Below are 21,284 nucleotides of genomic sequence, written 5' to 3'. Positions count from 1 at the left end.
ATTTCTGACATCACAAATACTTTGTAAGTCAATCCTGGTCCAATATGCAACTTATTCAAGTGTGATGTAGAAACTTGAAGCCACCTTTGCACATATACTGAGAATGGACTTTACAGTGAAATAGGAAACATCTTGTGTCCAGCAGGAAAACTTTAGAAATGAGCAAAATTGCATATTCAGAGATTGTGGAACTTTTAATAGCAGGAGTAGATGCCTTTTTAAAGATTTTAATGTGGAAATTATACTCTTTCTTTGCATAAAAAAACATTTCAGACACAAATTATTGTTCCAAGCAGACTATTTGTATATGTCTTAATTAATGACTGAGGGATCTTTAAGTATGATCTACTTGCTTTACTGTGTTAGGAGATACAGATGCCCTTCAGTTTCTGGGTATATTACTATTTAAATTTAACAGCACAATCAATCAACCCATTGAAAAAACTAATTCAAAACATTGACAGTTTTGTAATTATCTATAAGGAAGAAAGTTTTCAGTGGGGCCTTTGATAGCCAGGAAAAAATGAGAATAGGCCTACACATGCAGCCATGCTAGAATATTTATTGTGTTGTCACTTGTTTAAAATTACACATACACACACACACACACACACACACACACACACACACACACACACACACACACACACACACAAATATTGTATGGTAAACTTTTAGTATTGTTTCTCTGCACTTTCTCATTTGTCAGTTCTTAGAAAATAAAAACTTGTCATCAGCAATACTTTTTTACTTTTCTTTGGTGGACAATATTATTATCACCATTTCAGTTGATATGGTGAACAGCTTAGCTAGCAGTTGCTTATTTACACATCCAGCACATACAAAGTAACAGTAATAAGTTTATTTACTCTCTTTTAGCTCAGTGTTTGGTCTCCACCAACTCCTGAGTGAAATATCTGGCTCTTTAGCTGCTAAATGCTCCACTGTGTTTACTCTCCAGTCGCTAACTTTGTCTCTCTGGGGTTTCTTTGCTGCTCTGGTCAAAAAACACACTGATTATCTGGTTATCATGGCTCCTGTCAGTGGGTGGGATATATTAGGCAGCAAGTGAACATTTTGCCCTCAAAGTTGATGTGTTAGAAGCAGGAAAAATGGGCAGCGTGAGGATTTGGTGACTTTGACAAGGGCCACATTGTGATGGCTAGACGACTGGATCAGAGCATCTCCAAAACTGCAGCTCTTGTGGGGTGTTCTGGTCTACAGTGGTCAGTAGTCTACTTATCAAAAGTGGTCCAAGGAAGGAAAAGCAGTGAACCGGAGACAGGTTCACGGGCAGCCAAGGCTCACTGATGAACATTATGACCACCAGGGTGCCCAGAAGGTCATAATGTTATGGCTGACCTGTGTATCTATTACTTACTTCCTGTCTTCTTGTTAGATAATAAAAGCATCAAATATCTAAAAATACTTTTAAATATTGGCCAAAGTATTCATTATTCTTCATAGATTTGTTACACTATATTTTTTGCCATAATTATCATAATCTGTCTAAATCAATAATTCATATATTATGGTATTATTGTAGTAATAGTATAATAATATGGTGATTCTGCAATATACAGTTGACTAAAAGCAATATTACTGGTGTACCGATGAAAAAAATCTGTGTAAAAGGATCTATAAAAGATCAGTGATAAATACCTTTTGCACACAAGATATAAAATATCACCTTATGGGACTCAAGGGGCCACTGTCTTGAAGGGTAATAAAAAAAATATATAGCTATTAGTTAATCATATCTTTGCTGTATCCAGCCAACACTTTACACAATGTGCTAGTTAACTGGATTTTGTAGGGATTTTTTATACTGAGGGTTGTTTTGCTATATAAGGTTCTGGATCAAGTGTAAGGTATTTTCCACTGCTATATTTCATCCTGACTAAGAGGACAGATTCAATGTAGAAACCTAAGGATGAGGCACTAAAACCTCACACATTAACCCTTTCATTTAGAGGAAAAAGAAAGATTACACATGGTGTGAGACCGAGGCAACCAGTCATCAGACCCTCTCAAGGAGATTAACAACTGATTGTTATAAGAAGGCCTGTGTTGGGAAAATATTGTGTGTTTGTGTGTGTGTGTGTGTGTGTGTGTGTGTGTGTGTGTGTGTGTGTGTGTGTGTGTGTGTGTGTGTGTGTGTGTGTGTGCGTGTGTTTGTGTGTTTGCAAGTTTGGAAGGGTGAAGGAAGTTTGAACTTCTGCTTTTGATTTTCATACCTCTGATAACATTTCATCTCCAACGGGAAAACAGTTTATCCGGCCTTCCGGAGTTCTATTTAATGGAAGCCTTCAGGCGGTGACGGTGTTAGGACGGCTCTGCTATGGCCGGCATGCAGACCATAAATGAATCAGCAAATCGTTTTCGAACAACGCCTTCAAAAACAACTCTGAGCTCTGAGCCACGTCTTAAGTACATATTCCCACTGTCTTACTGCGTAGGACTCCATGCAAATTATTCCACTTCATGTGCCATTTAAACATCAAAGTTAGAGCTAAATACAAATCAGATAAACATATTTACAAGTGTAAAGCACAAAGAAATCTTTATGGGTTAAAACTGTGAGCAGAGGTACAGAGTGCATTCAGCTATATCAGCTATGACCACTTTAAAATACAAACATTGCTGGTATGTGGAGTTGTAAAATGTCATTAGGCTATAATAACAAACCAAATCCTGTGGCTGCATAAAAATAGGTACAGTAGGTCTATATTTTGACATCAGAAAGAATTGGTGTTTTCACACTAACAAATACACAGTTGTGACACAGCTGTGCATTCACTGGCAGATTGCAATGCAATGCAATGCTTCGTCATTCAAACATTCAGACAGTCAAATGTATATACACAGAAATTATACAAGAACTATGAATATGCTTTAAATAAGGTGACATAACCTCAATTTGTATTTACAATAAATATGCTGATGATCATATAACATCCTAAAAAAAACCCTTTACATTCTGAACAGAACGTGGCCCAACGTACTCACTCTAAACAAATTATTTTCATATGGTTAAAGCAAAGGGTTTGTTTGAGAAATACTGATGGAAAAATGTCCTCAATCGTTCAATAAAGGCACATATTACCATCACTGAGGCAAAATTCATGACTGCATACTGAACTCTGATCTCTATACTCCACATTCACATTCACCATTTTGTTTAGAGCTACATCCTACATCCAACTAAATGTTTAAAATCATGACGTGAGGCAGAACTATCTACCACTTTATGACTATAACAGTTATGAAAGCACTGCTATATACTGTATTTTATCACTTAATAATTTGCAAAAGAAAAATGTGATGATTAAAACATAATGGACAACAACGTATCAAACAATAAAGAATATTATAAATGAGAAATTCCACTTGTATTACAGGAATGATGCAGGAAAGTGCAACATGTATGAATAAAGTACATAAAAAGTGTCAAGGGAGGAAAAACTATTAGGGTGAACACAGCCCTTCTATCTGCTTGGGATTTAGGAAAGTCACCATCTCCCGAATGCCGTCTTCACAAATTGTGGTCTGAGAAGCTGTACTCAGACTGTCTCCCTCCTCTTTAAATCTTCTCCATGTCTCTGAAAAATAAACTTGAATTAATATAAAACTGTCACCAGAACCACAATTATCATATTAAAATAAATCAGGAGGATTTAACAAAAAGGCATCATGAAACAAACCTTCATCAAGTGTCGTAAGTAATGTGTAATTCTCTGGATGATCTATAATAACTTTTCTTTGAAGGTCACCAATATCCATTAATTGTGAAACCCCTGCATAAATAAAGAACTCAGATGAGAATCACACATCAGTGCAGAGATACTGTGTATTTGTCTTATATAGTTCGACATTATGGAAAATATGCTTATTCGTTTTCTTGCCAACGTATACATGTGTCGCTCTGACACGTTCATGTGTTTCTTTTAAGATGGAATGATGCTTCTGCTGAGACACACTAACCCTTTAGCTGTAGGTCACAGAGGCCCGCAGAGGAGCCGTAGCGTTGAGCGGACCTGCATCAACAAATCTGATTGGTTGATCCAACATCCTGTTGTTTTCTGTATTTTTTTTTCTCAAAGAGTGTGGGTGTTCATTTCAGCAAAGTACTGCCTCAAATGATCTTGTAGCATAAAGACCGTAAACAGGGGGAGAACAGCTAGCCTAGCTCTGTCCAAAGCTAACAAATGAACACGTTGTATTTAATCTGTACAAAAATGTGTAAAAGTTCTGGTTTTGTGGGGTGTTATGTGCTGGCTAGCTGTTTCCACCTGCTTCTAGTCTTTATGCTAAGCTAAGCTAAGCTAAGCTAACTGTCTGCTGGCTGTTGCTTCATATCTAACAAACAGATATGGTGATATCAATCTTCTCTCCTAACTCTCCGCCATAAAGCGATGAACCGTAAAGCCTATTTACCAAAATGTCGAGCTATTCCTTTAACATAGTTCCCAGCAGTAGTCACAGTACCTTCTACAGCCTTCCAGACTTGCACTTCAACCTCAGCAGTACTTTGTCTTTCAACAGCAATGATCCTAACTGTGTTGGGTGGGTCAACTTTCAAAGATGATTCTACTTTATACACCAAGAGGTTATTTTTGTATCCGAGATAACACTGAGTCTGGTTACTTTCAGCTTTACTTTCTGGAGAAAAAAAACAGAAAGAGGTTGCATCGAAATTGGTTTACAGTCGGTCAACATCACAGTCAGTATAAACAGTTCATTATATTATGAGCTGTGTTTGACTACCTGGACAAGTCTTGCAGCACTTTCCTGCTGATTTCAGAGGATGTTGGCATGGGTACTGGCTGGGGCACGTGATGCGTTTGCAGTCCTGCAGGCCATCAGTACAAGAGCACAGGATGCATTCCAGGACCTTCCCCAAAACTGGGTGCCACATCTCTCCATGAGAGTATGTCTTGCCATTGTACAAACACGCTGAAAAGAAATGGAAAACATCTGAGCATCGTGCTACATATGGAAGCGATCGTAAAGTTGTGAGGAACATGTCCATAAAATCAAACACCTATACAGGATCTTTCTGTTTTGACAAAGTCTCACCTCTTTGGTGTTTCCTCTGCAACAAAATCTTCACGGTGGTCTCTGAAGCCCCTTTGAGGTTAAGTTTACTGAGGCTCAGGCCTCTGGGAGAAGTCCTGACCCTGGGTGGAGTGGCACGGTCAGACCGCACCCTGCTCTGCTCTCCAGAACACTGGTCGACTGAATGTCTCTTTGTAGACACAGATATAATAAAACACAGTTATCTTTCATCTATTCAGCTATTGGCCTCCCTTCTTTCCCCTGAGTGATAGCTGAAGGAGCATCATCGTAAATCACGACCCACATCTCAGATTTTTTCAGCAATTCAAACAGAACAACTCTGTAGTTCAGTTTTATTATCAGGCCAAGTGGTCCAAGGATCTTGAGGGAAAATCTGAAGCCTTTGTTTTTAATGATCACAGCAAAATGGATGTCTCAGAATAAGTTAATCAGAATAATGTGATGCCATGTTGAGCAAATTATTCTCGCGATCCTTAAGAGAAAGTGACTGATTTGAGTGTCCCCTTGCACAGGGAAGTCAAAGGTCAGCGTCAGTTATAGAGCCGCTCCCCGGAAACTTAAAATGATCTCAGTATCAGTATCCCAGTTCAAGCACACTTCATCAGAGCAGACACTTGCCTCAGAGTCCCAAGCCTGTAATTAAAGTGCAGCAACTGATGACACCACTTTGCTATCAACCACTACATTTAACATATATTTTCAAAGACAGGCAGGTTTCATATGAAAGCACAGTCTAAGATATGTTCATTATGTATATAAATCTGCAAGCACATACAACGCCTCTGTTCAGTTGCTGGTTTCCATCCTCAGTTGATGAGGACCCATTGGTGCCATGATCTAAAGGCCAAAGAGAAAAAGACCAAAATCAAGTGTGAGGATGCTGTAATTAACATATATGGCAGCCATTAACATTAGGGGTGGACTGTATTCAAAATCATTGTATACTGAGTTTTAGTGGAATTGTATCATGATGATACAGTATGATCCTATTGTGTCTGATATGGTTTTATTTTAGCTTTACATTGGAACCAAATGATTTGCTTAAAGCATCATTTTGATTATTTAAGTGTCATTTTGAATCTATTCTGACATAAATATCGAAGAAAAAAAAACATTCTTATTAATCAGGCATATGCACAGGACTAATCTACATGTTAAATTCATTTCATGGTCATTTTCTCAGTTCGGATGAGTTTGCCTACCTTTACACGCCAAACAGCAGGTATCTGGAACTGAGACTGGTGAGGAACAGGTGATTGGTTGGCATGTTTTCAAAGCACAGAAGATGTTTCCATTCTGAGAAAAGAAAGGGAGGAACGTTTTTGTGTTTTTTAATATTTCGTTCCAGTTGTATGTTCTCCAAAAGTTAAGCCTTAAGTACTCCAAGGTTTCTGCAGGCCTCTCTAAACTTGTTTATGTATTTATCTCTCTGGGACTAAAAGAGACAAAGTCCAAACAACACACTCGTAGTGTCTAAGAGATCTAATGTTCTTAAACATTACATTTATCTATTTACATTTATTATTTGTAGAGACATTACATTTATTTGGCTTTTGTCCACACATAGACTCACTCGCTCATCAGAGGTGGCTGAGATAGGTGCTGTCTTGCGAGGAAGCACTTAAAGGTTCAGTGTCTTGCTCAGGGACACTTGAACCAGCAACCCTACCAATAATGGACGTAATCCATTTTAAAAACTGCAATAAATCATAATCATAATCCCACTGTCTTCTGTGATATAAAGGTAAGTTATGCCATAGCAATAAGCAAAGCTATGAACATGTTGCACTGAAATCAAGGCTTGAACAGACACTGTAGTGAAAATGGTTACTATTGACATGAGAAATATTATAATGTGAATATAATACATTTTAAAAAAGGATAAACAGGAGTTTTACTGTCCTAAATATACACTAGGGATCATCCTAACAGTCAGTCTATTGTTATGTGTTGTTGATGTCTCCTTGGAAACCTAGAAACATCCGTTAATGAACACCAATTAACAACTCGTAAAATTAACTTCTCACATCTCATCATGTGGCTTTTTAATGGACAACTCCAGGAGGATTTCAATCTGCCTTTGGTTTTCTAAGTTAAAACTTTCCTCCAACCACACTGAGCCAACACACGATACCAAAGCAAGACACTTTCACCAGCTACAGTATTTTAAAATAAATGGAAAATTCTCAGTATATTTCCACTGTCACTGTACAGCATTGGCAGCTGCATGTTAGTGGGCAGGCACAATAGTAGTCACAATAACTACTTTTGTAAGACGATATATTATCCAAGAAAGAATTGTGATAAACAATATTATTGTCATTTTATGATCATTTTGTGCCACTGATATAATGATAAACATAATAATGTAACCACACCCTCTCAAAGAGCAATGCACTTTTAATTCTTAAGAATAATCAGACATTGAAATAGGAATGTGAAGAAAATATCAAAATATCCTTGAGAAATAAAACATAAATAAAACCACACAACCAGAACAAAAAATGAAATTAACGCTCAGTCTCTGTTAGCAAAAACTGCGCTTATATAGATTTGGCACAGGGGTGGGCTATAGCGTATGTAGTAATGGGAGGGAAAAGCCTGCTGTTTATTCTGGCATTATGTTGGCTAAAATGTTGGTGACATTCTTAGACGATAAGTCGATATTGTGACTGGCAGTAATTACATACCGTATATATATGATAAGTTAACGTAAGTATTGTTACAGGCCTAATGGACACACAATAACACACACATGCACACATAATGAAGTGATAAATCTAAAATCTTTCAGTGCATGAAATATAAGACAGTTCCACACTCGGGCCACTGCCAAGGGCCAAGTGGCCTTTATATGGCAGCCTAGAGGCTCCGGCAATATTTATAATGTAAAAAAGTATTGGTGATATAAACGCAGCTGTGGTGGAAGTGCTCAAATATGCTGTTTAAGAGGAAAAGAGCAATTTCCAATGAAAGGAGGATTGTCAGGAATTCATAAATATTCAGTAGGAAACATTTTATTGCAAACATAAGTCACCGTTGGCCACATTTGAGGTTTTCTTTGTGTTCTTTTTTATTTTTATAGTCTGGAGAGTTGGAGTTTCACTACATGTAGGATGACCTAAAATCATGGGCACATGCATACTGTCTGCATTTAGAATCTGATATTCTTTTGCCAGATCAACAAAAAACCCTTCTGACTAAAAACAAAAGTAGTAAATAAATGAGATGCAACTTACAGAGCATGTGCACATAACACACTGGTTGCTTTGCTTTGACGGAAAAAGGTCGTGCTTATTGAAGGTCTCCCCTGGCTGATAAATACTTCCATTGTACCTGCAGGATTTCACTGAAGCTCTCAGCCCTGCGGGGATCCTGGGCTCATCTGAAGACGACACATCACACAGGACAGGAGGCTTTTAAAGTCACAACAAGAAGCGAATCTCTGTAAAGCCTCAGAGCTGATAAGTGTTTAGAAGAGGACAGTCTACCTGTGCATCTTGGACAACACTGCTGGGGCTCAGCTACTGGGTTTTCACATGGCAGAGCAGGACACTTGATTGTGTTACATTTCACATGGCCTGTCTGAGAGAGAGAGAGAGAGAGAGAGAGAGAGAGAGAGCGAGAAAGAGAGAGCAAAATCACAGCTTACAAGCAGAGGCTGTCAGAAACTCGAGAGTTCTTCACACAGTCCAGCAGTTTTTAATTTTAGTGTAATATTCCTTTAGATGTTTTCTCTGCAGGGATAACGTTTGTCAGTGTTAAAATGTACCTCTGTGCAGACACAGCGCATGCAGAACATGAATCCAAAGGGCTCCAGATAGGGATGCCAGCTGTCTCCTGGGCTGTATGTCTTGTCTTTAAAAGTACACACCACCCCGGACCCTGAGGTGTCAAAAAATGAGGAGGATGAGTACTGAGAAACGCATATGGCGCAGATGAACCGAACAGGGGGGATTTTACATGTGAACTCATGTATAAAACATTGGGTCCAAAGCCACAATCAGCTCCAAGTAATGCAAACTAGAGGGGGACGTGAAACTGCACTGATCCCACTACAGGCCATAATAAGCATTAACGCAAACAGAAGTCATGATTTAACTTTTGGTGGCAGAATAAACTTCACCCCAAAACACCAACTTATATGTAGAGCAATAGAGGATGTTCATTTTTAAAATATCACCTCAGTTTTTTCTTTTTGGCAAAGTCCGACTAAACTTTCCTTGTCTGAGTCACATTTTCATGCTTTTCCTTCTTTTAAAGCCCACACGTTTGATCAGGACAGAATAAGCATCAGCAGGGTCTGGTCTTACCTTTCCGGGGTTTTAGCTCCGCATCTGCAAACCAAATGATGAAACAGAACAAAAACGTGGACTTCATCTTTTACATGTGCGTGACTGAGTCTTCAACGCGCAATAAATATGTGTTTCTGCGAGGGAGGCAAAAACTGCAGGACAGTGTGAAACAGGCATAAAAGAAAGTCCAGCATTTTCCTCGGTTGATCTCTGGCGCCCCCCTCAGGACAGAAGAGGTAGCGCCGGATCGAGAACAGGGATGGCAGCAGACTGGAGGCATGACCCGAAAAGAGATGAGATATGGAGCAAATAACAGAGGAAGTGTGGGATGTTTTAAGTGTAAGTAACGATTTTACACACACACACACACACACACACACACACACACACACACACACACACACACACACACAAAAAAGCCCGAATACAAGTAAAAGTCCTGCTTTCATAATGCTGCTTAAGTAAAAATACTTAAGTATTAGCAGCTAAAGGGACTTAAAGTATCAAAAATAACTCCTTTCAAGGTGTTTTCTACTTTATTTTTTGACTATTATTAGCAATGCATTAAAGTGCATTTTAATTTTAACTACATATTATACTAGCTTAATAATCAAAGAATATTTTCTGAGCTAGTTACTACGGATGTCAGATAAATGTAAAAAGTACAATATTTACCTCTGATATGTAGTGAAGTAAAAGTAGAAGGTAACTTAAAATGGAAGCACTCAAGTAAAGGACAAGTACCAGTTGTGTAAATGTAGTTTGTTGCATTGCACCAATGCCAAATAATGGCTATACATGCACACTACTGCCCCCCAACATAATATTTGGCTATTGGTCTCCCGATGACAGAAGAGTAGTTTTCAGATGGGTAAAAACACAAGTGTGTGTGGTTAATATACTGTCATAATTCTTCTAATCTTCTATTACATTCAGTGATAGAGAAAGTATCCCTGAATAATGCTGGATTAAGTTATGTTTTATAAAGGTGTCCTTGTTAAGTTTCTTGTGCCTTGTAGTAAACACCAAAACAAGTCTGAACCATCTAAAAAGCACAGAGAAGGCTATGCACAAATGAGGGCAACATACAGACAGTTCTCCATTTATTAACACATGGGGAGATAAAACAGTGCAACCATGTTAAAACAGACATCAAGATGCCAAGAAACATACTTGAAGATATGAAAAACAAAAGAGATGTCACCAATACAATAAGTTGTGTTTACATCTGCTCCCTCCTATGATGCTTATCACATGGCTCGATAATAAAACATTTAGTTTGTAGTAACAGTTTGATTTACAGTCCGTGCAGACGTATAGAAACAAAAACGAAACTTGATCACAGATTCCTAAAATCCACAAAACTGTATTTTCTAAAATGCTATTCCTCTTGAAATGTAGGAGATGGCATGCTTCCAATTTTACAAAGTTCTGATAAAGGGTGAGACTAAGAAAAAGATAATGAACAAATTGAACCAAAATCCGGTCAATAGACGGATTCTTGTTTCCCTTTTAAAAACTGCACTGGATATTTGGAACACTGTCAGCAGGACTCTTCAACCATGCTTTGCCTAAAACCTTGCTTTCAAAATGTCACCCGGCCTTGCCAAAGCTAAAATTTCTCAGTATTTATATGATAAAAATGTCACCTCGAACTGTAAATGCACATCTGCATTAAAAATGTCAATCAATGCTAAAAAAAACAAAAGTCCATTAAAAATTATGTAAGAAGATATCGAGTGTTTGTAAAGTAGCAGAACACGCACTGGACACGTTTTTTTTTTTTAAATCAAAACATGTTTCTCATACTGTATAGTACATGAGCAAATGTTAAACATGTAGAGTGATCCACCTCCTGGATCAGACACACCTGAGTACCTCCACCAAACAAAGATTTCATGATTTCAGCACAGTCTAAGTCAGAGAGTGGCATACATACTAGATTCAACACCTGTCATATAAGTTATACTTTTAAAATGTCATAAGTACAGGATATTGCATTATAGGATGAATTAGACTGTGCACACAGAGACAACCTCACCCACACACACACACACACACACACACACACAGACACACAGACACACAGACACACACAAACACACAGTAGACGGAAAGCATAAATGGTGAAGACTCAAGAACTGCTGCTGTGTGCTCCTGTGTCGTCCTCTTGCTTTTGCCGTTTCTTTGCTCGGATTTCATTCATGGCTTCCTCTATGGAGCGAGTGTCCCTCTTGTTGGCCACAGGCACTGGGAGAGGAGAAAATACCAGCGTAATGAATAAATCAAGAGCAGATATTATGTGAGAAGTGGAGCAATCCATTTTTTACCCCTATCCGACAGATTCAGTGTGACAACGTTTACTCACCACAGCCATAAGCACTGTTGGCCTCTAGTGTGTGTGCTGCATCTTTTGCAGCTGAGGTGCCGATCAGGTGACTGTACTTGTCTCTGTAGTTAGAGTTGGGACAGGCCTCGACCTTCTTTGTCTTACTGGATGCCGTTTCTTCCAATGCAGCCTGTTCCTGTAGTGAAGAGGACAGAAAACGTCAGAGACTGTTCAATATCATCAAGCTGCAATGTGAAATACCAAATAATATTGTTTGAATGTAAGAACTTTATAAATAAAGGAGTTCAGGTATTTAAAACCATAAATATCTCATGATGTTAATTTGTCTATGTTCAGCAACTTACTGATAGTAATGAAACAAATGCACCACAATAAAACCCAGAAATGCAAGTTAGCCTGTTACTTTTTGATTTCATTGTTATACAATAGGGTCACCTAGACACACATACGTATACCTATGTATGAGACAGGTTAGTATGTATTAAGCCCTTTTCAGACATGGAAAACATTGGTGACTTCTATCTGTAAAGGTTTTGGCTTTATTAAGACATGACAGGACATTTACTCATGTGATATTTGGCGACTTGTGTGCAGGAGGGAGCAGAGACAGAGCGAGGGAAAGAGAGTAGTGGTGGGTTAAAATTGTTATAATAGCAAGGAAGCGGAGAGGATGAAGCGTGGCTTCGGCTGCATTCACACAAAATCTGGCAACGCGGCTCCGTCCCGTAGGGTGGTGCAGAGTTGTAGTTGTGTTTATTTGTGCTTTGTGCCGCGCTTCTCAGAAAATACTGTTTTATTTCTCTGATTTACTGGTTTGTTCTCGTTAACACTGGCTCATCTCTACACCTCTCACTTGTTGAGGCGGGGGCCAACTGTGAATCGTGCTTACAAACAGCAACTGACAAATGCTACTTATTCTGCATTTAAAGATTTATTTAATCCGATGAATCACTATATTAAAATGTAGGTTTATTTTGTTTGAGGATTTAAAATACAATTCAGTCAAAAGCTTCATTCAAAAACATCAATAGAAGTTTTGAATGTAAGCAAATGACATTTGGTACAGCCCGAGTTTTCTGCTCTCTCTCAGGCTGCATCACTGAAGGGTTTTAACACTTAGTTGAGGCCTTGATGATGTGAATCCACAGCTTCATCATTTAACATACTGCTGCTGCAAGTCCGACATCCACAAACACTGACTGACAGGACAATAAGTTGGGACTCGTGGTTTAATCCTATTTATTCATCCACACAGTTGGCATGAATGAAAACTACAAATTTAAGGACAGACTGTTCTGTTTATTACTGTGGTTGTTCAAGGGTTTTTAAACCTGTTTTGCCCCAGGCACACTGCAGGGAGAAAAAGGGGTTTTATGGACTGATCTGACATAAGCAATACTGCAGGATTGATCTTCTTTCTATTTGTGCGTAAGAGCTGATTATAAATCAGTGATCTTAGAAGGCAGTGGAAGTCATGTATTTCTGTCTTTCTCTGCATGTTTTAACTTAGTAATGCTGCAGCCTTTACGTCAATATGACTGCATTCAATTCAGACTTCGGCCATGTTCAAAGTGATATGGAAAGGTTACTGGGTCCACCCTTTAAATTGCCATCAGATTAATGTAGAGGGGTGTATGTCTGAAAGGAGCTTAAAAAAAAACAGAGCATCCAGTCTTACTTTTAGTCGGCGCCGCTGCTCTGCCAGCTGCGGATTCCACTCCTCTCCTTTGCGATAGGCTTCCAGCTCCTCGTCTGATGGAGCAAACTCCTGCCACAGCACAAACTGGAAATTAGTCGCACTTCCCCACATTACTTGTAAATTTAACACTGGATTAAAAACAAAGCATTCAGACCTTCTTGAAAAGCATGACGTAACGGCTCTCCTCATCCTCCCCAAAAGAAAAAGAAGTCAGACCAGCCACTTCTGCAACATCATGCCTACGAAACAGGACGAAATGAAATGTAAATAGTTGTGAGCATATCATGTTTATGCTTTTTGTAATAATCTAAAGTAATGGCCACTTACAATATACTCCTTTCAATCTTCCCCATAGGATTGTACTTTCGTTTCTGTTGTGAACTGTCTTGAATGAAATCAGACACTTCTTTCTCCATCTAAACAAGATATAGGGAGACACAGTCTGTGTAAGTGTGCATGTGATACAGAGCAGCAGTGGTAAAGGGAGGCAACCGGAGCTTAGTGGTCATTTAATTAGGCACACTTGCATTCAAATACAACAGTTCTGCCGTTGTTTCTACTTTATGATGCCCATTATGTTCAGGTTTTGTTTACATGGCCATAGAGGTGTAACATATTATGTATTAGCACTGAGGTCATTGTCAGTGGTGGTGCTGTAGTTGTATTGGGTTGCATTAGATTGTACAGTTCTACCTAATAAAGTGGCTCTGAGGGCATATTCATGTGTATTATATGTGACACTTAAGCTCTCACCTTTTTCCTGAACGCTGCTTTCTTTCTTTTTTCATCTTCCTCCATCTTCTTGAGTCTTGCAGCTTGCTCTGAAAAACGAAAAAACAGAAGTTAAAGCTTTCATGGAGTTTGTTTATCTCCGATAGTATTTAAAGTTTCCATTGTAAACACAGATCATGCAGTCTTACAGCCACAGCCGTATAATCCTATTATTTGTTGCATGTGTCCACACACAAACAGTCTCTGAGGTTTTATTAGTTGGCATACTCATTACAGTTAATTAAACGGATTTGGATACTTTTTCTTTTTATTAGCGCCGTCTTGTGGCTTTGTCTTCACAATTTTAAAGTGGATGAAGTTTTACAACGCTGCAGTTATGGGATACTGCAGTTTTTAATTAGATATAAATGGAGCCTAAAGGAACAGTGCCTGCTATTTGCAACTATTAAAGTCTCAAAAGGGATCTTTCACTAACTTATAGATGCAATAACATTTACAAATGAACAAATTCAGAATTATGTGCACATTTTACTCACAATATTCACCTCTATAATTCACTCAAATGCCCATATCCTGAATATACAAGAAGATTAAGCTTTCTTAAAAGTCTAAGCTGTGAATTAATCGGCAGAGAGAAAGCTAAAGGTGATACAGAATGGAAACAATAAGGGCTTATAATACATCACTCTCTACATGCAGACTGTGTGCAGCAGATCAAACAGTGCTGGATGTTCACAGAGAGCACTACCAAACATTTGGCCGGCAAATATCGCCATTTTGACTTTATCGAGTGCTTCGAAACAGTGAACCATTTACAAGACAACTGCTTCACAGTGATCCAGAAAGCTTTGTCTCCTCAACCACTAACGCAGACGGTCCAGACCGACCTCTGGTCTGCGACAGTTTGCGGCACATGCGTGTCTGCGTGTTCCGTGAGGCGGCGCTAAACCCGGGACAACGGCGCTCACATGAAGCCCAGCTGGCCAATAGGAGCACCGGAGGAGCTCCCTTCGTCTGTCCTTTTAAATTTCACATACAGTCCTTTATCTGGTCCCTTTCCGCAGCTTCAAACTAACGCAAATTGAGTCGTTATCTAAACAATACATTGTGTACCTCGAGCCTTTCGTCGGCTTTCCTGGTCGCCGACTGTTGGAGGCTTCTCCATCGAGTTTAAGATTGAACCTAGGAGGTCCGCCATCTTGGAATGAAAGGGCAGACTCGTACAGACTGTTGTTGTTGGCTGCAGCTGTACGGACTGCGCAGGCGCAGATCACCAAAGTTTTTCTTCGCTGTGTGAAGAAACCGGCGTGAAAACTATCTATCGCCATCTACTGTACCAGATAGTTATATTGCTACACTGTGTTATCTATTTTGTTTAATTATGTTATACAATGAAACCATATGGAAACTTCTTTTTTATTTGTAAAAGGAAGTCGCCTGTCTGTCCCTAGTGTTTCTGTGAATTTCTATGTATTACTTAAAGAGCCCCTGACTCACAAACCCTGTAACACTAACACATCCACTGTACAACAAATTATATCTATTTCAAAGATAAAATACACATTGTTTTTTAACATGTATATCATCACCATCACTGTCAAATATAAAAATAGTTTGTATATAGACGTATATACATATAATGTACATATCCACCTACTGATTGTATATAAAGTAACTTATTACATAGGGTTAGGGTCAATCAATATCTATTCCAGCACTCTGCACATTTACATTTGACAGAAACAGCTTGACTTGTAACATATAGGTATGTTATTGGTTGTTATTTATATATGTACATAATAGTTATATTATATATATGTATTTTTTACCTATGTTTGTTCAGCTGTAGGCTATGTCTACTTCTATCTTCCTGTAAATTGTACATACACAGACACATTCATCACATTTTTTACAGTTGATCAGAAAAAAAGGTGCTAAAAAACAGTATAAAAAACAGTAAGTAGGGAAATAATAAATAAAAACACTATGTACAAGAGAAAAAAATAGTAAGAATCCACAACAACAGATAACACAAATAGTAGCAGCAGTTGCACATGGGCAATAGATTGCACAGTTTTACTCTTCTTCAGGAGAAGTGCTTTAAAACCTGACAAGCTGCTAAACTGTCCTGTGCTTTATTTGGATGCGGAGCACAGCTACTGCCAGGCTCCTCGTGCTCTGTTGTTTTCTGTTTTTTCCAGACCAATGGTGCCAAAAATATAGGTTTGGAAAAAAAAATCACATTCTTTAGACTGATTGATCACAGAGGGGATCATAATTTGATCCTTTAAGGTGGTTTATCTGTATGTGTGTGATAATAAAGCAAACAAACATCTTTGCACAAGCACTAGGGGGCATGCTATCCAAGCACATGTCTACGTGTCTATGCCTCGTGTTGTTATTGTTTTGTTAACAATCCTCCCCTGCGTCACTGGAGCAGTGTGTTTTGTGCATTTTGATTGTAGTTTCACAGCATCAGCAATAACACATGAACTACTGCCATATTCAGATGTGGGCAACGCAGTGGTGGAACAGAGGGCCAGCCCTGAAAACACAGCAGGACAGACAGAATTGTACTGCTTACAATGTCTAAAACAAACAGATTAGTTAGTACTTCACCTGTAATTACAACTGTTGAAGTTGTTTGGAAGGGGCCCTTTGTGGTCTGTGTTACTTGTCCAGACATGAAAAAGGGACAGTTTTTGGTATTGTACTTACATAGTAGGGGCGTATGTAAGTACAATACCAAAAACTGTCCCTTTTTCATCAGATTGCTGTGTTGGTGATCAATACAGATCATTTACAGTATCTTTAAATCACAGAGCAAGTTTAATATTAAAGTATTGCTTTGGCACACTAAGCACTTTGTTAAAGTGCCTAAAAACAACCTTTAATTCTTAAGAAACTGCAGATGTTGACTAAGCTGAGTAAGCTGACAGTCCTGACCTTCAGCCCTCAGACTGCCATCATTCAGCGATACTTTGTTATTGTGATTTGGACAGAGCACGACGGACTCCTCCCCCGTGGTTGAAATGCTGTATAAATGCAGCATCAGCCTGTCCACAACAGTGTCTGAAAGCTTATTGGTACCCGAACATGAAGGGACTGAGCTTGGTTCTCCTTGTGCTTCTCCTGATGCTCGCAGTTGGGGAGGGTAAGCAATGGATACACACCATTTTCTTACTGTGTGAGATCAAATCAAGCAAATCATGATATGGCAAATGCTCAAACTACACAGGACTCATACAGGGCCTGTTTGTGTGGCCCTGAGGAGGAGAAAAACTAATTATCAAATCACAACTTGACAGTTTTCTTCACAATTTTGTGAACTTTAAGATGATTCAGAAGATGATATAATCATATACAGGCAATGATCCAGAAATGCAGTACTGGACATGTGGGTATAGAGGACTCTGCAGACGGTTCTGCTATGCTCAGGAGTACATCGTTGGTCATCACGGTTGCCCACGAAGATACAGGTAGGCCTGTGGAGATGATAAAGTAGAACTGTGAATAACTTTATAATTTTGTACTTATATTACAAAGACTGTATGAGTTTCAGCAGAACAAAACATGTATTCTAAACAAGGTAAAGTTGATAATTGTATGATTAACTTAAGCTGTACTGTGCTCATTTTCAGGTGCTGTGCTACACGTTCTTAGCACCTGTCATCTAATGATGCCTGGAAGATGTACAGCATAAGGGCTGACATCTTCAGGGAGCAGGGATCCTGGTAACTGACGCAGCATTCTTCTGGATAACAACTTTACTCTCAATCAACCCCTGTCTAAGATCTGACTATGAGTGCTTTTGAAGTGTACTTTATATTAGCAGCTATTAGGAGTGCAGCTGGAGTCCTGTTGCTCATACATTGTTGCCTGAAGCTTTGTGTGACTGATCCTGTATCTCGTATTTAATAACGTTTCATTATAAATCCTTTGTGAAGAGTTTGTTCTACTCTCTGAAATGCAGTGTTGCCAATAAATGCATGAAAATAAATTTACCCATGTTTGGTTTTTTATGCCGTTTAGGTGAGATAATCACACTATACCAAATATAATGCAAAGTAATTCTTTCACTTTACATTTGAAAAATCTAAAATATAGTTTAAACACGTCCATGTGCACCCCATTGCACACTTGGCTTGACCTTAGAGAAATAACAGCCTGGAAAGCAGTCTGAGTTGAGTCTGGCATGCTTTCACTCAGCTCTGCACTGACAGGGGACAATAACGGTCAAGTGACTGACCCAAATAGCTGTGATGGAATAGAGCTTTTGTGAATGAAGTGTTATGTCTGTGTTTATGTTATTTCACCATTCTGTCTGTCTGGACAACATTGTCTGGAACAGACGGACAACGTCACAATCCACTAGTCACGATTGCAAAGCAAATTCATTGTCATATTGGCAGCCTATCTCCGATTGTAACAAATGTCTGTTGGTGACCTTTTTTTAGGAAGCAACATGACTGTCAGCTGAAAACAAATATACTCACCTCAGTTTGACACAACAATAAGCATTAATCATAACATACTGACATCTAGAAACAAACCTACTATATGATTCAAACACTGAAAGTTGTACCAGAGTTAACTGAGCCAGGATCTGAAGATGGTTGATGACTGGCCCTGTCTAGTATGTGTTAAAGGCATGGATGCTATTTGTAAACATGAGCCACTGTATTGTGCCCTGCATTGTCATTTGGGTTGAATCTTTGTGCTATTCAGACAGCACAGCGTGACCAAACTACAAAGGGGTAAACCCCCACGAACCTGTTTACACGAGTCTGTCTTCACAAAGCTGACAGCGACAGCTTAAAACAGAAAGTTATTACAGGATGGATGTATTTTTGAACTGCGACTGTGTAGACCTGTATTACTGTGGACAAATTAGGGTTTGAAGATGCTGCGGGTACTTTTTTATAAGTTTAAAACAAATCAATCACATGAATGTACTCAGGCTGGAAATTATGACCTTTAACATTGCAGCCCAAGTAATATGAGTCCTGGTTAGGGGTGCTCTCGTGCAGTCACTTATCAAAATAAAATGGAAACTTTAATAAGAAATTATTTATTAGAGAGGAACACATTTAAATGAGTAGGTTTTTCCCTAAAAAAGAATGTACAGACTCAAAATACAAGTACAAAATCCTCACTTATGACCCACTAGAAGCGGTGTTTGTATCTGCATGAGACCCGGCCCTCTTCTTGTATTTTCTTATTTTGCTGTGTTCGGGATGTTTTTGGGGGTCAGCCTTTGAGCAGTGGGTGTGTAGCGCCCAGCCAATAACAGCACACAGGTATATGATGCTGATGGTGGTACATAGACCTGTGTCCTGACAACTGTGTTCAGGGGGTGTGGGCTTCTGGTGACGCTGAGCCGGGGAGTTGGGTATGGTTGCTTACAAACCATAATCAACTCCAACTCCTACTCTTTCTGCCTTTAACAATGCATATTTCAATAGTGACTGTTATGTACCTTGAATATGTTTTCTGGCCTATATCTCAGCATCTGGTTCACTTCTGTGAAGTAAAATAAATGTAAAGTAAATTGTCAAATAGAACAATGGCCAAGTGTTTGTATGAAACGTTCCCTAAATATTTTAGAATCTGCTCAAAATTCATACAAATCACTAATTTTACACACAGTTACTGTGTTCACTATTTGGGTTTATTATAAAGTTTTTAATATAATATGAAATATCCATAAAATATGTCACTTAGTAAGGGCTCGTCAGTTTACTAAATGGTAGAAAAGGGGTCTCTGAAGGCAAATGATTGGGAACTACTGGTATGCAGTATAAATTAGCCATTTACCCATATAAACCTCTAAGTGTATTTTTTTGTTTTACATTTATCGTCTGCTTCTGTGTTGAGTCATTCCTGAGGCTAAAGTTGTTGTTTTGATGTTATTATAAGTCAGCAAAATAAAATGGCCTCCTACTTACTATATGGTATTGTGGACGTTTACAGCCTGATTAAACAAAAAAGCTTTTACAACTTCAAGTTCCTGATCTAGAATTTTTTTTTCTGGTCGTTGTTATGCCCAAGGGTGAATCTTTGCTTATGCTCCATTAATCATTCACTCTGTCTTGACCAGTTGGGAGACATCTGCCACCACTGTAATCCACCAAAGTGATAGTGATGAGCAATACCTGGACTTCATTTGAAACCGGCTTTCATTTAAAGTAGTGCTTGACATTCAGGCTCGAGTTGAAATCAAACCAGACAATCATTTTCCTCATGCTCTTAGGGTCCATTTAGTGCCAAGTTCTAAGTAGAATGTCATAAGCCTTTTACTTTTACAACCATTAAGGGCTAATTGATGGAAAGCTGCAGAGACAGTTGTCCTTCTGGCGAGTTCTCCTGCGGAGGATCTCTGAGTGGATGTTTGGATCTCCTGTCACCCTCAATGTACAGCAAATGTTTCTTTTCCCCCTCTCTTTGATGGTTTTCTACTACAATTTTCTGAGCTTGTTTCTTGATTTGGCTTTTGCTCTGACATTTGCAAATCATGCAATCTGAAGTGAATTTGCAGAAGGTCAATATGGAGTATGACAGCAAAGGGCTCAAATCCATGTACATACGATTATTCTGGTAATAAAGTTTCTCCAACAAACACAAGCAGAAAAATATGAATGAAAATGGTTACTGATGGCCATGCAACAGAAGTAACACCTGTACAGTTTAATACTCTAGCTCTACAATAAACATTATTGGGACAAATCATTGGGATACTGTATCAGCTTGCTTTAAAATGTACAGGTTTTGTCCTTTGTGTCCTCACTCTGTTCCAACCACACTTTGGACTGCAGGTCTGATAATCACGTGGACTTTTATGAGACATAAACTGCATGAAATAACTTAGCAGGCAGAAAACATAAAGCAATACAGCTGTAGGTCACAGGGCTAAACTTTCAACATACCTGAAAACAAGATTTACTTTTACCACTTCCTTCAAAGTAGGTTACTAACCTTATATATACTGTCAATGTTACTATTGTTATTAATAAATGTTATTTACACAAGCCCACCTATAGGCAGACCCCAACCAGTGCTCACTACTTGGTGCTTATCAGAGCAACTTCTGAATACACAACGTCTGAAAGGTAGCAAGATGTATAATAAT

At 38.7% G+C, this 21,284-nt stretch overlaps 2 protein-coding genes across 2 annotated transcripts; both read right to left on the bottom strand.

Annotated features, from left to right (window-relative positions):
• Positions 1 to 2,536: 2,536 nt before the first annotated feature.
• On the bottom strand, positions 2,537 to 9,548 carry chrdl2 (chordin-like 2). Its single transcript, XM_051402145.1, has 11 exons — positions 9,393 to 9,548; positions 8,852 to 8,964; positions 8,571 to 8,664; positions 8,319 to 8,464; positions 6,282 to 6,375; positions 5,855 to 5,916; positions 5,080 to 5,248; positions 4,768 to 4,956; positions 4,489 to 4,662; positions 3,705 to 3,797; positions 2,537 to 3,602 (listed from the first exon to the last, which is right to left on the bottom strand). Exons 1-11 carry the CDS (start codon positions 9,457 to 9,459, stop codon positions 3,469 to 3,471), a joined length of 1,335 nt encoding a protein of 444 aa, XP_051258105.1. The 5' UTR covers positions 9,460 to 9,548; the 3' UTR covers positions 2,537 to 3,468.
• Positions 9,549 to 10,464: 916 nt separating this feature from the next.
• On the bottom strand, positions 10,465 to 15,422 carry spag7 (sperm associated antigen 7). The gene is made up of 7 exons (XM_051401907.1): positions 15,269 to 15,422; positions 14,177 to 14,244; positions 13,751 to 13,839; positions 13,578 to 13,662; positions 13,403 to 13,492; positions 11,743 to 11,899; positions 10,465 to 11,624 (listed from the first exon to the last, which is right to left on the bottom strand). The coding sequence occupies exons 1-7, from the start codon at positions 15,351 to 15,353 to the stop codon at positions 11,509 to 11,511; spliced, it is 690 nt and encodes a 229-aa protein (XP_051257867.1). The 5' UTR covers positions 15,354 to 15,422; the 3' UTR covers positions 10,465 to 11,508.
• Positions 15,423 to 21,284: the final 5,862 nt, after the last annotated feature.

The sequence above is a fragment of the Dicentrarchus labrax genome, unplaced genomic scaffold, assembly GCF_905237075.1.
Source record: "Dicentrarchus labrax unplaced genomic scaffold, dlabrax2021, whole genome shotgun sequence".
Lineage (NCBI taxonomy): Eukaryota > Metazoa > Chordata > Actinopteri > Moronidae > Dicentrarchus > Dicentrarchus labrax.
This window is presented reverse-complemented; position numbering and strand designations above follow the sequence as displayed.